Source organism: Macaca nemestrina, chromosome 18, assembly GCF_043159975.1.
Source record: "Macaca nemestrina isolate mMacNem1 chromosome 18, mMacNem.hap1, whole genome shotgun sequence".
Classification (NCBI taxonomy): domain Eukaryota; kingdom Metazoa; phylum Chordata; class Mammalia; order Primates; family Cercopithecidae; genus Macaca; species Macaca nemestrina.
This window is the reverse complement of record NC_092142.1, coordinates 26,521,865-26,539,943: the sequence shown is the minus strand read 5'-3', so window position 1 is coordinate 26,539,943 and position 18,079 is coordinate 26,521,865. Positions and strand designations below refer to the sequence as shown.

Here is an 18,079-nt window from a genome sequence, read left to right as displayed (position 1 = left end):
CCCTAAGGTTTCCTCGTGCCCCTTGGTAACCCCTGTCTCCCCTTCCTCCTTCCCCAGCCCCAGGCAGCCACCTAGCTGTGGTCCCTCCCTATACACTGATCGTCCTTTCTGGAATGTTTACAGAAAGGAATCATGTTGCATGTAGTCTTTTTTGCCCGGCTCTTTCAGTCATCGTAACTGCTCTGAGATTCACCTGTGTTATGGGAACTGATAGTTCCTTTCCTTTCTACTGCTAAGGAATATTCCATTGCAGGGGTCCCCCATGATCTGTCCATCACCCTATAAGTGAATCTCTGAGTGTCACTGTCCCTGTGGCTCCTCCTCCCATTGGGTTTCCGCCTCCACCTCCACGTGGAACCCACCTGACCTGGGCACTGATAACTAGGGTGACGGTCCATCCTTGTCTGTCCGGGACAATTCTGATTTATACCTGTTGTCCTGGTGCCATTATTAATGACTCTCAGAAGTGTCTGGCTCCTAAATTACAGGGTCCAGCCGACTGCCACAGGCAATGGGAATTTCTCAGTTCTGGGGGGCGGGGAGCGGGTGGGTGTGGCGGCTCGGCAGTACTCAGCAGCTTCTCCTCCTTTGCAATGGCTTTCCTCCCTGGGGCTTGTGTGGCTCTGCGCCCACCTGGCTTTCTTCCTGCCTCGCTGGCTGAGTCTGCCTGACTCCTGGGCTACTTCCTCTTCTTCGGCTGCACCTTGAAGGACTGGGCTGCCCGGGGCTCAGTCCAAGGCCTCCTGAGTGCTCTTCCCTCGCTCTCCAGGTGGTCTCACTCAGGCCCCAGGCTCCCAGTTATTTTCATCTCCAACCCTGACCTTTCCACCAAGACCCAAGTGACTGCTTGGCCTCTCTTCCTGGATATCTGACAGGTATTCCAATATTAAAACGCCCAAACAGAATGCTCTCTTTTTTTTTAAGAGACAGGGTCTTGCTCTGTTGCCCAGGCTGGGGTTCAGTGGCTTGATCAGGGTTCACTGCAACCTGAATTTCTGGGCTCAAGTGACCCTCCTGTCTCAGCCTCCTGGATAGCCAGGACTACAGGTGCACGTCACTATGGCCAGCTAATTAAAAGAAATTATTTTTTTGTAGAGATGGGGTCTCACTTTGTTGCCCAGGCTGGTCTTGAGCTCCGGGGCTCAAGGGATCCTCCTGCCTTGGCCTCCCAAAGCGCTGGGATTACAGGTGTGAATCACTGTGCCTGGTGTGCCCGAAACAGAATTCTGAAATCACCTTCTCCAAACCCAGTCTTCAACTATCTTAAAAATGGGTCCATCATTCGAGCGGTTGCTAAAAAGCTCACCGTCCTCTCAACCCCTCTCACTTTCTCACTCACATCCAGCGTGTCGGCACGTCCCTCGGCTCTCTCTCCGGAACACAGCCTGGAGCTGACCTCCTCGCCCGAGTGTGCTACTGCCTGGGCCACCAGGGTCTCCCCCAGAGACACCACCGTTGCCTCCCAATTGGTTTCTCTGCCTCCACTCGGGGCTGTCTCCCCAAAACGCTGCGCTCACTTCATTTTCCACACAGCAGTGAGTCTTTTTTTAACAACTGAAATCAGATCCTGGGAGCCTCCTGCTTAAAGCTGCCCAGTGACTTCCTATGGCACTGACAATAAATCCTACGCCCCTTCAGGGGTGCCCACTGACCTCTCTGACTCCGGCTCCTGGCACCTGCCTCGGTTCCTTGACGTGGCTCAGCCTGTTCCTGCCTTAGAGCCTGCACACTTGCCTGGCATGCTCTGCCCCAGACGCCCACAGCCTTGCTCCTTCTTCTGTTCAGGGCCTTCTGTGACCATCCCTCTAGAGCAGCCCCATCTCATCGGTCCCCTCTCTATCTTATTGCCCTGTTTGATTTCCTTTTAGTCTCTGAATGGTCTTGCTTATCAGCTTTTAACTTATTTATTGTTTTTCCCACTCAAAGTTAGGCTCCAAGACAGCCGAGGCCCTGCCCGTCTTGTCCAAGGGCACATTGTAGCCACCCAGCAATTATTTTTGGGCTGGGTGCGGTAGCTCACGTCTGTAATCTCAATACTTTGGGAGGCCAAGGTGGATGGATCACCTGAGGTCAGGAGTTCGAGACCGGTCTGGCCAACATGGTGAAATCTCATCTCTACTAAAAATACAAAAATTAGCCTGGCGTGATGGTGTGAACCTGTAATCCCAGCTACTCGGGAGGCTGAGGCAGGAGAATCACTTGAACCTGGGAGGCGGAGGTTGCAGTGAGCTGAGATCGTGCCATTGCACTCCAGCCTGGGTGACGACAGTGAAGGTCCGTCTCTAAATAAATAAATAAATATAAATAAATAAATAAATAAATAAATAAATAATTTACTTTGGAATAGCAAATGAATAAACACAGTATTCTCTCCTGGACAGCACTGCTCTCTCAACAGTGCTCTAAGAACGAACCTGATCAGAAAAGCGGCGGTCTGTGGGTTTCACCTCCAGATCATTTATTTCCCACATTGCCTTGGCTTCTGATTTGCTCTTGGGAGATGGCATCCGAGACCCCGGAGATGTTCACCTATACTAACCTCCTGCTTAGCCTTCCCGAAAGCTAGGTGAGTAGGAGCTAACAAATTTCAGGATCACTGAGTTACAGGGGTTTCTGCAGCAATTTAGAAGGAGAACTTCCAGCCTGCGTTACGCCACAGGAACTCGGCTTCAATTATCCAATTGCGGATGGCAGGCTACTCTTTGCCGACTGTCAGAAAAGTCGATTCTCAAAGCACTCTTTTACATGTTTATATGGATGGATTCTCTGTTTAGCAGAGGCACAGAGCAAGTGCATGCTGTGAATTCATTGGGAAACAGCTATTTGAGACGGACAGCATGGGCAGTTTTCAATGACTGGCCGTGCAAAATTACTACCATAGGGACATCTGGTGAGACAGAAACGCCTTCCTTTAAAGAGGTGGTGGGTGATGGGGAAACCACCTAGTCCAGCACAGTCACAAGGTGGGCATCCTAGATTTCCTAATAGGGTGCCCGACTTATTTGACATGGCCACCCATCTTCCTTCCCCAGTCCAGAGCCCATCTGACCCCGAGCCATCAGCTGCCCTGTCCCCACCAAGATGTCTGGTGGAGAGGGAACTGAGAGAGGGAAGCAGGCGCAGGCAGGGGTCAGGCAGGTAAGAGAGAGGAGTGGGCTCAGATGGAAACCAGTGGTATGCAGGGGTCACGGGGGAGGCGGGAGGGTCATGCCCTGCCTGGCAGCTCTGAGCTCTGAAATGTTTCCAGCACTCTGCAGGCCAAACAAGCCACATTCATGGGCAGATGTGGCCCAAGGATCACCAGAGTAGGGTCCCTGTAGGGAATGAATATTAGTCACTTCTCTGGATATTCTGTTTAAAGGATAACAGACTGCCTTGTCCTACACCATCCTCAGAACAATCCTGCAAGGGAAGCATTAGGGCCCCATCTTATGGATGGAGAAACTGAGGCACATGCCTTCCCCAAGGTCACATGGCTGGTGTGTGGTGAGCCACTATGGCTGGCATGCTAAGGTCTTAACTACCATCTTTCTGTGGGTCAAGCTAGAGTCCAAGAAAGCCACAGTCCTGGCCCATGCTAGCCTAGCCACTGTCAGGAGCACCTGTACCAGTGGAGCTCTGAGCCTCCACCCTTTTTAAACATTTTATTTTTATTTTTTGAGACGGCATCTCTCTCTGTCACCCAGGCTGGAGTGCAGTGGTGTGATCTCAGCTTACTGCAATCTTTGCCTCCCGGGTTCAAGCGATTCTCGCGCCTCAGTCTCCCGAGTAGCTGGGATTACAGGCACGCCACTATGTCTGGCTATTTTTTGTATTTTTAGTAGACACGGGGTTTCACCATGTTGGCCAGACTGGTCTCGAACTCCTGACCTCAGGTGATCCGTCTGCCTAGGCCTCCCAAAGTGCTGGGATTACAGGTGTGAACCACTGCGCCTGGCCTTTTTTTTTTTTTTTTTTTTTTTTTTTTGGTAATAAGTCCCTGTGGGCCAGGCGCAGTGGCTTACACCTGTAATCCCAACACTTTCGGAGGCTGAGGCGGGCAGATCATGAGGTCCGGAGTTCGAGACCAGCCTGGCCAACATGGTGAAACCCCGTCTGTACTGAAAATACAAAAATTAGCCAGGCGTGGTGGCAGGCGCCTGTAATCTCAGCTACTCGACAGGCTGAGGCAGGAGAATTACTTGAAACCAGAAGGTGGAGGTTGCAGTGAGCCGAGACTGTGCCACTGCACTCCAGCCTGGGCAAAAGAGGGAAACTCGGTCTCAAAAATAAAATAAAAAAAAAAAAAGAAAATAAGTCCCTATGGACGAACTGTCTCCTACCCCAGCCCCCACCTCCACCTCCACTGGGTGGCGGGCGTGTGTATGTACGTGGGTTCCAGTCCTTCGAGACATTTTTCTACATATTTACGTATATACTGCATAAGTGTCATTATACCACAAGGGTGTGCTTAGCGGCTGTATGAGAGCCACATCTGCCCCAGGAAGAACGCAGGATGGAAGATTCTGTGAGTCTGGATTCCTCCACACCCCCCCAGTGCAGTTGTGTATAAAGGACATCTTTAGGAAAGGATCCAGGGGGAAAATCCTCTCCTCATGAACCAGCCTGCTTCCTCCCCCTCCAGTCGTCGGAGCTTTAACCCCAGGCTCTTTCTCCCTTGTTCTGTCTTCTTCCAGGAAGTGCACGATGAAATTCCTTCCTGCCAGAATGTCTTAACCTTTAGAACCTTGTGTCTCTCTCTCTGCATGCGCGCGCGCGCGCGCGTGTGTGTGCCTTGTTTCTTTGGTGTGAATATTTTTTTTCCTTCCTTAACTAGAGTTATTTTTATGCCTTTTGTTCTTGCTGCCTCAAACCCCCTTTGCAATGGATTTTGAAAAGGATACTTTGAAACTCTGTGGCTGGTGTGTAGTTAATGGGAACACCTTTCCTGGCCCACATTTTGTCCTTCTCTTCCTTCTTTACAGTTGGCAAGAATCAACTGTGCTGAAACTGTAAAGCACTTTTAATACAATATTAATATTATTTCAATCTAAGTAATTAACTCAGCAAGGCCACTTTCCTCCCTGGCCCCAGGGTAGAATGGCATGTCTTTTGCAATGAACACACAACTGCCCAACAAAGATTCATGGTGGCACGTTTCCACTGTGACAACAGTGAAGCACAGCTGTGGGCTTTAGCATCTTAAGTCACTTTCTCTGGAGAGGTGCACCTGCCTTTGGCGCAGCCAGTACAACCTGAGAACAAACCTCTGGAACGAAACATTGGCTAGGCCCAAATACTACATGCCAAGGTGGGTCCGTTAAGGTAAATGGCGCCTTGGCATGGCGACACAACTGAATTTGGCCCAGACGTGCACTGGCTGGACTTCAGGCACAGCCCAGGGAGCCCACACTGCAGGAGTCCCACACTCTGGGAGTTGTGTCATTGGCTGGGAACACTCACTGGCACCTCTGCAGAGCAAAAGCATGGGCTGCTGTCCTTCCTAGCTCTTTACCCGGAAGTGCTAGCTCCAGAACAGGAAGGAGTCAGGGGTTCTGGGCCAGGGGTTTAGGGTTTGTCTCCCGGACTCACTGCTTTTATCCCAACTGTAGGTCTATCGAGGTATGGAGGGCTATGGGGGCGGTGAGGTGCTGTCTCCCAGAGCGCTGCCACGCACACGTCAGGACCTGGCTCAAGGACTGACTCCTCCAGGGAGCCCTTGGCCCTCCCTGTCTTCCCCTCCTCCCCGACTCTGGTTGACTTGAGTCTTCCTCTGAGGTTTCAGTGTTGGGCTTGCAACCTGGTTCTCTGCACCTACTGCTCAGCCGAGTGTCCACAGACACACGCTTGTCCTCCCCAGGAGGCAAGACCTTCAAGGACAGGGGAAAGGGCTATTCCTATCTGTCCTGAGGTCTTGCTTTGGGGAATAAACTTTCAGGGAGTTCTGGTTTCACTGGGGAGTGACCTTCATGGTCTTTTACATGTCCCTTGGGAGGAAGGCCAGTGAAAACCATTCTTTGTGATGTGAAATTTAATTTCCTAGAAGGGACAGAAGAAGATGGTAAGACACTGAGACATTTAACAAACACCTACTATATGCCACACTCTGGGAAGACCATGCCATGCCCCACCTGGCATCACAGACTCAGGATAACGAACGTGGATGGGATCCGATTAGTTCACACACTGGTGGTCCTCTGGCTGAAACCATGCTCGTTTAGCTCACCAAGCATTTAAGAATTTTAGAATTATTAGTAATATCTACAAATTGCGAGCTTTCACATAACAAGGTGCATTTCTGGCCTCTGTTGAAAAACTTAGGCTGTGTGGCAACACCGGGTCGGCGCTAACATGAGGAGTAATGGCTGCCCTCCTGCAGGGCCTGGCTCTCCAGTGACAATGGTCGCTCTATAGAAAGGCAGGGCTGTGCCGTGTGCGGTAACTCATGCCTGTAATCCCAGCACTTTGGGAGGCTGAGGTGGGCGGATAATCTGAGGTCAGGAGTTCGAGACCAGCCTGGACAACATGGCGAAACTCCATCTCTACTAAAAATACAAAAAAATTAGCCAGGTATAGGGCCACACACGTGTAATCTCAGCTACTCAGGACGCTGCGGCAGGAGAATCGCTTGAACCCAGGAGGCAGAGGTTGCAGTGAGCCGAGATCATGCCACTTTACTTCAGCTGGGGAACAGAGTGAGACTCTGTCTCAAAAAAAAAAAAAAAAGAAAAGAAAAGAAAAGAAAAAGAAAAGCAGGGCTGTGAAGTGGGCACCAGAATGCCTGGTAGTCATGTGATCGTCAGCAAGTTGCTCTGCCTTTCTGTACCTCAGTTTCCCCATCTGTAAAATGGAGCCGGTAACTGCAGTACCTGCCTCATAGGACTGTTGTGCAGAATAAATGAGCTGATTTACATAAAGTGCTTTAAATGCTGCTTGCCACATATGCAAGACACAGGAGTTACCCTCATGTCTTGTACCTAATGTACCACACTTAAATGTATAGACCCATCAAGGCTGGCTGCTCGGGTTGGCATGGCTCAGAGACAATGCTTTGCAGGGCCCAGTGCAGCAATCCCCCTGTTTCTGGCAGAGGTTGGCAGCAGCCATAGGAGGAGCCCCATGCACTCTGAGGTCAAAACTCAACTAAGTTTGGGTTGAGGCCCTGGCATGCAAATCTTGTAATTTTATTCAATGCAGCTCATACTGTATGGGAGTCTTTTGGTGTTGGGGGGCAGGGGTGGTAGGGGAGGGTCCTGGCCTGTGTGGGATGCAAAGGAAGCAAGCCAGGGTCCTCGCTTTGAAGAGCTCACAACCAGCTGTAGGTGAAGCGGTCACATGCTCAAATGCTAGTGGCACTGCAGCCATGGGGGTCTGTGAGCTGAACAACGCATACCCTCAAGTCCAGAGGAAGCAGGGAGCATTCCGCTCCAGCCAGTGGATGAAAGAGAGGGAATATTGCCAGGTCATCAAAAGCCAATTTCCAAATGTTGTCATTAAACAATTCATAAGCTGTAAACACCGTGAGGACCAAACCGAACGCATCACAGGGCAGATTTGGCTGGGGGTGCCTGTTTGTATGTCAGAAACTCAGGACCCTAAGGAACACCCTCAGGAAGCAGGGACTTGGTGCCAGGAAGGGTGTGGCTGGAGACCCCCGGAAGGGGCCTGAGGCAGGCTAGGGGTACGGGGAGGCTTGTCTGTGAAGTCAGGCTCAAGCTGAACCTCAGTGTTTTGAAAGGCAGGCTTGTAACAAGACGGGTCCAGTATTCCAGGCTCTGGGGATGGCAGGAGCTAAGGCAGAGGGGAGAGAAGAGTTTTATGAGGGCCAGTGGGAGGTCAAAGCTATCTAAGCATGAAAGAGCCAGAGAGTCAGATTTTGGGGTCAGGGAGTGGCGGAAGTCACCAATGCAAACGCATTCAGGGTCCAGGCAAGTACCGCAAATGAGACAGGCAATGGGGTATAAGGACAACAGTGTCGCTGTGACTCAGCTCCACTCAAGTTTCCAGGTATAAATGTGGGATCTTCTAGTTTCTCAAAAAATGCAAAAAACTTCATATTTTCATTCAAAACCTCCCAATTTAAAAATGTTGGCTATTAATTCAAATAATTTTGAAAACATGTGATCCAGCGGAAGTCTACCTGTGAGCTGCATCTGGTGACTGGTGCACAGCCTCTGTGTCCAGCCTTCTTCCCAGGATGCTCTGGGAGGCATGTGACAGCAGTGGGTCATGGTTGCTCCCCTGAGGCATTCTGCAGCTGGGAGGCCCTGGGCTCATCCCCTTCATTGCAGGGCCCCTGGGCCTCCCCTGCCTGGGCACGAGCTTGCAGGGGCAGGCAGCGTATCAGTGCTGATTCCCAGCACAACGCCTGGGCTTGGGGCAATTGACAAACCTCTGCTGATGAGAGGAGGGGCTGAGCCCATGAGCAGTGGAGGGGAGGATGGGGATACACGGGAATAAGGCTTCACACAGCAACAGGAAGAAGGGAAGGGATGAGCTGGATTGGGAAGGAGACTGGTTTTGGAAATCGAACTGGTAGGACTTAGAGATGCCTGACAGTGAGGGGCAAAGGGAAGTCAGAGGATCAAAGTTGTGAGCCAGGAGCTGGCGCAGACCGAAAAAGGAAGTGGAGAAGGAAGCCTGGCATGGGTGGACAGACGGGCAGGGTTTGGGTGTGCCAAGTGGGAGTAGTGTGCATTCACAGTAAGAAAGGCCAGAAATAGCGATCCAGTGGTCAGGCCTGCAGCTTTGATATGTGGTTAAGTGTCAAGGAAGGTTTAAGTTTGGGAGCTGATGAATAAATTCAACAGCATGTGACTCCTATGTTCTTAGAGAAAAAGAAAAAGTACCTAGGTCGGGTATGATTTTCTATCTTCCCTGGTGATTTTTCCCTCTTTCAGAGGCAGAACTTCAATTTCCCATTGAAAATCCAGCCTTCTCTTCATTTCACCTCATGTGGATAATGTGGGCCCACCCCAGGTAGCAATGCAGGTCTGACCAATAATAAGCGCTAGATTGCAGCTTTCATGAGGACAGTCTCTTTCTGCGGGGGCTGCTGAAATTAACATGAACCTGATGCCACTGGGGGCTACCACGTGGAACCTGAGGATGAGGCCAGCACAGAGGGGAAGAGAGCTGAGTGATGGAGGGAGGCAGATTCCTGATGACATCATGTGAAATCCTGGATGCCGCCATACCTAAAGCCAGCCACCCAGCGTCTTCTCTTACATGAGCCAAAGACTTCTATTTTGTGCTTAACCCAGTTTTAATTGGGTTTTCTGTCTTTTGCTACCAAGAGAATCCTGGCTGATAAAACAGCCCTTCTACTGAGAACTCCAATCAACGGGCTCAGCTACTGAGTCAGTCCTGGCCAAGGCTGGCAGGAGGCAGGTGGGAAGCTCCACCCTCCAGGCGATCTGTGATTTCTCCTGCTGTGCCAGTCAGCACCTACACCTGGGTGAGCAGCCCTCCCCTGCCCAGACATCTGCCTACTTCCAGTTGCAGCCTGCCCACCTGGTCTGCACAGCACAGGACATGGGTCTCAGCTTCCATGCTGGCTCTGCATCCACTTTCATTCTCTCTAGGAGCAGAGCCTGGCTCTGAATCCCCATGTTCTTGTGGGGCTGCTCTCTTTAAAGGCTGAATGTGGCTGGGCCCAGTGGTTCATGCCTGTAAATCCTAGCATTTTGGGAGGCTGAGGCAAGTGGTCACTTGAGGTCAGGAGTTCGAGACCAGCCTGGCCAACATGGCAAAACCCGTCTCTACTGAAAATATGAAAATTAGCTGGGCATGGTGGCGCGTGCCTGTAGTCCCAGCTACTCAGGAGGTTGAGGCAGGAGAACTGCTTGAACCCAGGGGGTGGAGTTTGCAGCGAACTGAGATCGGGCCACTGCACTCCAGCCTGGGTGACAAAGCGAGACTCTGCCTCTAAATAAATAAACAAATAAATACATAAAGGCTGAATTCTCTGTTCACTTCTCCTTCCCCTGCTGGCTGGGGACCCACTTTAAGGCTGACCCTCTTGGAAGTCTCATGGCTACCATGTCTGTACCTACCTGAGTGAGGACTCTGCCCACAGACTGTACTCACTGCATCCCACCCAACGGAAAGCACCCTCTGGCCATTGGCAGTGGCCTAGACCAAGCCTGAGGTCCACAGCTCAGGAAGCTTCCCACGCAATGGGGTCAGTCCCCTTTTCACCAGTTGCCCTGCTAAGATCCCCAGCATACTTCCTGGACCCCACAGTGCCCAAACCCTGTCATGGGGCAGAGCCATCAGGCCACACTGACTCGGGTGACCAAATGAAGGTGACATCTTTGACTTCCGAGTCATTGCAATGTTTGGTCTTGGTTTGTATCAGATCCAAACAAACCAAGTGTAAAAGAAACAATTTTGAGAGAATTAGGAATGTTTAAACATGAAGTGGGTATCAGAGCATGATAATTAATTATGGCCATGCACGATAGTGCCATCAAGGTTACAGAAAAATAAACAAACAAATGTCTTTTTTTGTTAGAGATGTATACTGAAGGATTTATGAGTGAAATAATGTGATAACTACAATTTGCTTTCAAATGTTAGGGGGATACGTGAAACAACAATAGCAGAATGTTGGTAATTATTGAAGCAGGTGATGGATACACGCCTCATTACTAAACTAATCCCTTCACTTTTACATTCATTCAAAAACTTCTTCCCAGAAAAAGGCATTGCTGAAAATGCAAATAGTCATAGGATGAGTTGAGTCTACCCAAAGGGCACCCCAAGAGCACTGACACCCTCATCCAAGCCACCACCATCGTCAGCTAGGCTGTTCTTAGCTAGACTATGTCTTGAGCCTCCTCTCTCTGGGCTCCCTCTGCCCCCTGATCCATTCTCCAAATCAACCAGAGTAGTCTTTTAAATTCCTCAATCAGGACCAGGCGCGGTGGCTCACACCTGTAATCCCAGCACTTTGGGAAGCTGAGGCGGGAGGATGACTTGAGGCCAAGAGTTTGAGACCTGCCTATCTCTGCAAAAAATTAAAAAAAACTAGCTGTGGTGGTGTGCACACCTGGAGTCCCAGCTACTTGGGAGGCTGAGGTGGGAGGAACACTTGAACCCAGGAGGTCAAGGCTGCAGTGAGCCATGATCACGCCACTGCGCTCCAGCCTGGGCAACAGAGAGAGACTATCTAGAAAAACAAACAAACAAACAAACAAACATCATCCATCAGATCATGTCACCCTGCTCACAAGCCTCCGGCAATGACACTAACAACTGACCCTTGTACAGAGGGCGGGAGGCCAGGAACGACTGGAGCACTTTACGTGCATTCACTGGACATTTTCTAGATAACGCTGAGGCATAGAGATGTGAGGTAACCTGCCCCAGGCCACATGGTCTCAGATGGGCTGGCTCTGACCATACTATATTCTGCCTGTCTCCGAATCAGATCCAAACCTGCTGGCCCACAGGATCTTGTCCCCACCTCCCTCTGGGACCTCCCATGACACTCCTTGTTCCCCATGCTCCAGCCACTTGGCGAAACCACAGTCCTTGAACTCCTGCCGCAGGGCCTTTGCTCCTGCTATGCCCTGCGGGGAATGCCCTTCCCACAGATGCCCCATGGATGCTCCTGGTCATCACTGAGCTCGGGGAAGGACTCTGGCCACCTGGCTCTAAGCAGCCCAGCCTCCTCCTCCCTGTGGCCCTCATTCACTGTCCTGTGTTATTGTCATGGATGGTGGCAGGGGTGGGGATGGTACTGGGATGAAACTGTTCCATTTCAGATCATCAGACATTAGATTCTCATAAGGAGCGTACAGCATAGACCCTTCACATGTGCAGTTCCCAATAGGGTTTCCATGCCTGTGAGAATCTCATGCCACTGCTGATCTGACAGGAGGCAGAGCCCAGGTGGTCATGCTGGCTCATCCGGGGCTTACCTCCTGCTATGCGGCCTGGTTCCTAACAGGCCTCAGACTGGTACTGGTTTGTGGCCCGGGAGCTGGGGACCCCTGGCCTAGACCACATTACATGTCAACAGAAATATGCCCCTGGAGAAATGTAGCATTTATTTTTCAAAAACAATTTAACGAGTGCCTTTCTGTATATGAAATATACCCTGGGTGCCCGTCCTGCCTGGATGCTCACTGTTGTCCCACTTCCTGGTGTGACCAGGCTGGAGGCGGCACTTGCGTGGTGACGCTGTGGGTGATGATGGGGATGGTGTGCTTATCTGTACTGTCACACATAACTAATATGACTATTATAAAGGCAAACAGATGGAGCACGGAGAGCTGCTGGAAGCCCACTTTTTGGATGAGTTATTACCTACTATAGAAGGGAGACTATCGGTTTCTTCCTCCCAACAGATGCCACTCTGCAGGAGAACCAGTGCCGTGAAAAACCAGAGAAAGACAAAGTGGACCTCAAATTCCCCTCCCCGGCTTTGTCTCTTACCACCTGCTAGCTGGGCAAGTCACTTAATCTGGGGAACACCAAAAGATATGACACACATAGTAGCACATCCTCCTGAGCCCACGGCAGACGTGGCTGATCAATCATCGCACCCTTTCCTCGATGAACCAGAAAGAAGGTTCCAGATCTTTCTCAGGACGGCACTCCAGCAAGCTGTTTCCCATCAGCGTTGGCAAAAGAGACACAGCCTATTTGCCATCTGGGATCTCACTGTCCTAAGTTCTGGCTTCTTCGTCTGTAAGATGGGAAATACCACTAGCTGCCTCATAGGATCACTGGGGGTTAATTGAGATGATTCATTTGTTCAGTTATTCATTCATGCATTGAATATTTACTGAGTGCCCACAGGGTGCCTATACGTGCCTGATACCTACGGCACTGAATAAATGGCAGCTGTCACAAGTAGAGGCATCTGTTTGCTGCCTTCTGTGCACTGCTGTGGCGGCAGTGCAGCCTCCACGTCCTCACTTCGCCTCTCCCATCCCTCTCCTCTGGCCCAGCTGACGCTTACAGCATCACCAAGTGAGGGGGGAAGGAGCCCGTAAATGCTAGCGTGAGGATTTCACAGGCAGCACATTTCCCAATAAAAGAGACTCCCCTTTTCCTAATCCCTTCCTTTCTTCCGTTCTAAATAAGCCCTGGTTGGATTAGCTGCCCACATTTAACTTTTCTTCTTCAGATTCCCATACACAAAACACTGTATTAACAAGCCACGTCTACCAGGCCAAGCTATATTTCCTCTAAACTCTCATTTTATCTCCTCTAAAACACACAGTAATAGCATCCTCTGGAGAATATTAAATCAAACCAACCTGCAGCTGCATTTGTTTGCGCTTTTCTGCTCCTGGTAAATTCTGGCAACAGATGGGTGTGTGTTACATAAGTGGTGCCCGGCAGGAGCCGCAGTCCTCCACACTCCAGCCTGGGTGCGGAAAGACCTCGGCTCTCAAATCCCTGCAGCCAACAGCTCCCCCACGCACCCGTGACGACACCCCAAGCTCCTGAGGGACTCTTAAGACCCTATGCCATTTTAGACAATTCTATAAGCACAAGGAAGGCTGAGCATAGGTTAAAGAACAAAGGCAGGCCCTGGCCAAAAGGGATGAAGCTTATCTTTGTTGTAATCCTGCACATAAAATCTGCTTTCCTTGCCCTGAGATATATATTCAGTGACAGGGCCGAGCTGCAGGGCACAGGCCTGGGCAGCTGGCATTGTTCCATTGCCCATTCCAGAAGAGGGTGCTGATGGCCACCAGCCAGGAAGCACTGAGTGGGACTTGGAATGAGAGGACCCGGCCCCAGATGCTCGCAGTGTGCAGTGACTATGTGGGCTGGGGCTGCATTCCGGGGTCTGAGGGCCAGCCTCTGAGCACACAAGAGGCCAGGGCTGGCAAGTGGAGAAGGCGGGTCTGACAAGCCCAGAGAAATTTCCACAAGTTCCCAATGGCTTGGCCTTCTTTTTTTCAAGTTTAAACTTCAGGTGTTTGTTTAAAAACAAACAAGCAAACAAACAACCTCAAAGATCAGAAATGAGAGAAAGCTCTGGGCAGCACTGTGTGTACACACAGCTGGCCGGGGCTGCCTGTCCTGTTAGTTTCCTGACTCGCGGTGCCTCACAACTGACAGGTGCTCGGGACGTGATCACTAGGTGGATGGACAGCTGGTGGGTGGCAGAACTAGCAAGAAGCAGCTCAGGAAGGGAGGATTGGAAGGAGGGAAGGAGGGAGGGAAGAGGGGAGGACTGCCTCTCTAGGACTAGGTTCCCAGCTCTGCCTCCAACCTGCCATGTGGTCTTGTGCAAGCCACCTAGACTCTCCTCTCATCTGGATATCAGTAAGGATAACACAGCTGCTTATGGATTATTAGGAACATGAGCTCATTCATTCATTCATTCACTCATTCATTCATCCATCAACCACGTATTTCTCCTTTCACTAGGGCGGGAGTGGAAATGACTCGGGGTGGAGACGTCTCTTAAGGGGTCCATGGTGGCCTGGGAAAGTAGCCATAAATTCCGGTCAGGAGATGGTGGAACATGTTCATGAGGTCCCAGAGAAGTGCAAGGGGCAGGGGGCAGGGGGCAGGGTCGGCTTCCTGGAGAAAGTGACGTCTGGGTTTCCAGGAATATGAGGCAGAGATGGGCATTCTGAGTTGAGTGAGATGTGGGTGTGAGGGGCAGGGATAAAGGTATCACTGCCATGGTCAGGGGGTGGAAAGCCAGGGCAGCCTACATTCTGACAGGAGAGAGGCAGGGCCCAGCGTGAGGGGATTAGGAGGCTCTGATGTCACACTCAGGGGGTTGACCTTGATCCTCTGGGCCAAGGGGAGGCTCTGAGGGTTTGAAGCAGCAATGATGTGTGACTGGATCTCCCTGGAGGCTGCTGGAGACAGACTGGGTTGGGCCTAGGACCAGTGAGAGCGATTAGGAGGCTATGTTCTTTCACACCTCCATGCCCGTGAACAGGCAGGGCCCTCCATCCAGGATACACTTTCTCCTTTCCTGCCTCGGCTGACTGCCATTGTCCTTTGCCATCACAGCTCAGGTGTGTGTTCCTTCAAGAACATTCCCTGATCTCTCCTAGCCTGAGGCGGGCTCCTTTCTCCACACTACGCACAGTCTGGGGCAGGCTAGCTCAAAAAGAAGAGTTTTGTTTGAATTGCATGGTGGTTTAAAAAGAACTTAAATTAGCTACTGACATTTACAAATAAGGAAGGCTCATGTCAAAACTCAGATATCCAGCTCTCTGGGCATGTTGGGAAGATCTGGCAGAACTGGCTGGTATTCTACAAAGCAACCCTTAGTTGAAGCTGAAAAGTACCCTTCCCTTTCCCTAGGGTATGGGCTTGCCAGTCTGCCATAGTCCTCACCACTCCCTAATGTCTCTAGCAAGACTGAAGGTGACGCTCCATTCCTATTTATAATCTCACTTGAACGATTGCTTCCCTTACAGATTTGAAAGGAAAGTACAACTCTTGCCCCTATGTCTACCATAAGAGGGGCAGATAGGCCAAGAGAATTCCTGTCCTTCCTCACTATTTAGTTCCCTGATGGAACTATGAGTGCATGAAAAACAGCCCAGAGAAGGAAGGAAAGGGTGTGGGCACAGGCAGCAGCATGAGGGTAGATAGTGTGAGGTTAGAAAGGAGGGTGTGGATCCTGCAATCGGAGGTGGTAGGTCCAAAGGTAGCAAGTTATCTCAATTGATCACAGTCAGTTACAGAACTAACTCCTTTTTCCATTCTATCGCCGCTTCTCATTACTGTACTTGACTAGTCTTTAAAAAAATAAAAAATAGAACCAGAGGGGCACAACAGCCAGAGGTCAAGGGCCTGGCTAGTCACAGTGAGATCCACAGAACAGGAAGACTGGGATGCCTGGGAGCTGGCTGGACCTGCAGAATCTCAGGCCCTGCCCCAGACCTGCTGAATTAGAACCTGCATTTTAGCAAGATCCCACGGATGAGTCAGTGCAAGTTAACATTTGAGAAGTGAAGGCTACGAGAAAGGGCCTGGAGTCCGAATGCAGGCGTTCACATTCTCACTCTGACACTGACTGGCTATGTGACTTGGGGCAAGTTACATAATCTCTCTGTGTCTCTGTTTCCTTATCTGTAAAACTGAGTCTCAGCTTGTATTTTTCCAGTTCCCCCAAGGGTGGCCTGATACCACCTCCCAACGCCAGCAGCCGGAAGCTCTGTCCCTGGGGGCTATGAGAATGCAGTGTGAACCTGCCACCAGGCTCCTGCTGCACACGTAAGGCCAGCAGGGCCTCCATGTATCCATTTTGCAACTTTAGGAACCAGGCTATTGGCAAACTGCTAAGCGTTTCCATCAACCCAGTGCCCAGTGGGGAACCAGCGCCTGTTACTTACGCCATCAGCAGTCCAGTAATTCTGAACCTTGATCTTGGCCAGACTGAAGTCCCCCAGCTGTCTTGTGTTTCGAATAACAAAAAACAGCTGGAGAGGCGGGCGGAAGGGGCAGGTCCACGGGGAGGAGTCTTTCTCGTCCTAAAAGGCCAGCAAGAGAGGGAAATCATTAGGCACATTTCTGCCTCTCCCCAAAGTAAAATGGCAGTGGCTCTTTGGCTCACGAAAACCAGGAGAGGCCTGGTGAGGGCTTAGGGCAGGCAGCCAGGCCACCCCATTGCCATCACCCAGGCTGGGGACTCAGATCACCCTGTCTGGACGGCACTTCACAGCAGGCTACTGACCCCGTCCCACCCCCTGCACAAAGCTGCCACACGGACCCCTCTGATCTGCCAACCAGATGGAATTTAAAATGCAGCGGGCTTTATTTTAATCAACTTAATCGGCTTTGAGGAGAGCTCTGGGGGAGGGGAAAGACGCTAGAGAGAAGGACAGGACACTATTTGATTAACCTGGCAAACAGAGCCTTTGATTTTCTTTTGTAAAACACTGCCGAATTTTAAAATTTTTTAAATAGAAAAGAAAGAAAGCCACTGGCTCAGGCGTTGGCTGGGCCAGGGCCAGGGCACTGAGCCCTGGGATTTATTCTGTTCCTTTCTGGGTTTCCAAGCTTGGAGGCTTCAGTTTGCAGACTCCCCCTGACGGAGGCCCCAGGGGCAGGTGAACAGGGACGCCTTGCTGTCATTCTCATTCGCACTGACAAAATTGCATGTCATGAGTGCTTTGGGTGCAGATGGAAAAAGCTAAACTGGGGGACTTTTCTCAGCCCCAGCCGCCTTTTCTTGGCTTTCTGCAATACCTATTCACTCTCCATTGGGACAAAACTCACAGCTGCTCCCAAACGTGTCCACGCTGGCTTGACCTGGTGCCTTGGCACAGGGTGGGCCTCTGCTTGCTTGCAATTCTCGCAATTCTCTTCCTAACCTTCTCAATCTGGGGAATTCAGCAAATCCAAGTGCCCTTGGCTCCTTGCAGTCCCCGAGCTTGGTGCCTACCTCGGGGTCCCACGATCATCTCTTTTCACATCCATGTCATGCCCTCATTCAGCCGTGAGCTCAAGGGAAGGGGTCGTGTCTAGTTATTCCAGAACCCTAGGCTTTTAGCACAGTTTCTTGGCACATGGAAGATGCCAAAAAAAAAGAAAACACAACTCTTTGTGTAATAAATAAATGACTAAGTGAATGCATAAATGGAGTGTGCCTCCTAACATCTGCCCTTTCATTAAAGCTTTAGGGAGGAGACTGTAGGCCAGGCGCGATGGCTCACATCTCTAATCCCAGCACTTTGGGAAGCAGATGGATCACCTGAGGTCAGGAGTTCAAGACCAGCCTGGCCAACTTGACAAAACCCTGTTCTCTACTAATAATACAAAAATTAGTTGGGCGTGGTGGGGCATGCCTGTAATCCCAGCGACTCAGGAGGCTGAGGCAGGAGAACAGCTTGAACTCGTGAGGTGGATGTTGCAGTGAGCCGAGATTGTGTCACTGAACTCCAAACTCCATCTCCAAAAAAAACCCAAAAAACAAACAAACAGAGAACAGACTGTAAGCTTTGTTTGGTTCATGCAATGTTAAAAAAAAAAAAAAAAACAAACACACACAAATTCATTGCCAACATTTAAAAATGGGGAGATTCAGAGAGGTGCAGTGGCTCATACCTTTAATCCCAGTGATCTGGGAGGCTGAGGCAGGAGGATCGTTTGAGGCCAG

The 18,079-nt window shown here is 50.7% G+C and overlaps 1 protein-coding gene across 8 annotated transcripts in view; it reads right to left on the bottom strand.

The window, feature by feature from the left end:
- Positions 1–18,079, bottom strand: part of KATNI (katanin interacting protein) — a 233,051-nt gene that overhangs the window by 43,523 nt on the left and 171,449 nt on the right. For all 8 annotated transcript variants that reach the window (XM_011710206.3, XM_011710197.3, XM_011710198.3 and 5 more), the window contains one exon: positions 16,314–16,451. In XM_011710206.3, the coding sequence (XP_011708508.2) occupies positions 16,314–16,451 (138 nt within the window). The remainder of the gene's footprint in view (positions 1–16,313; positions 16,452–18,079) is intronic.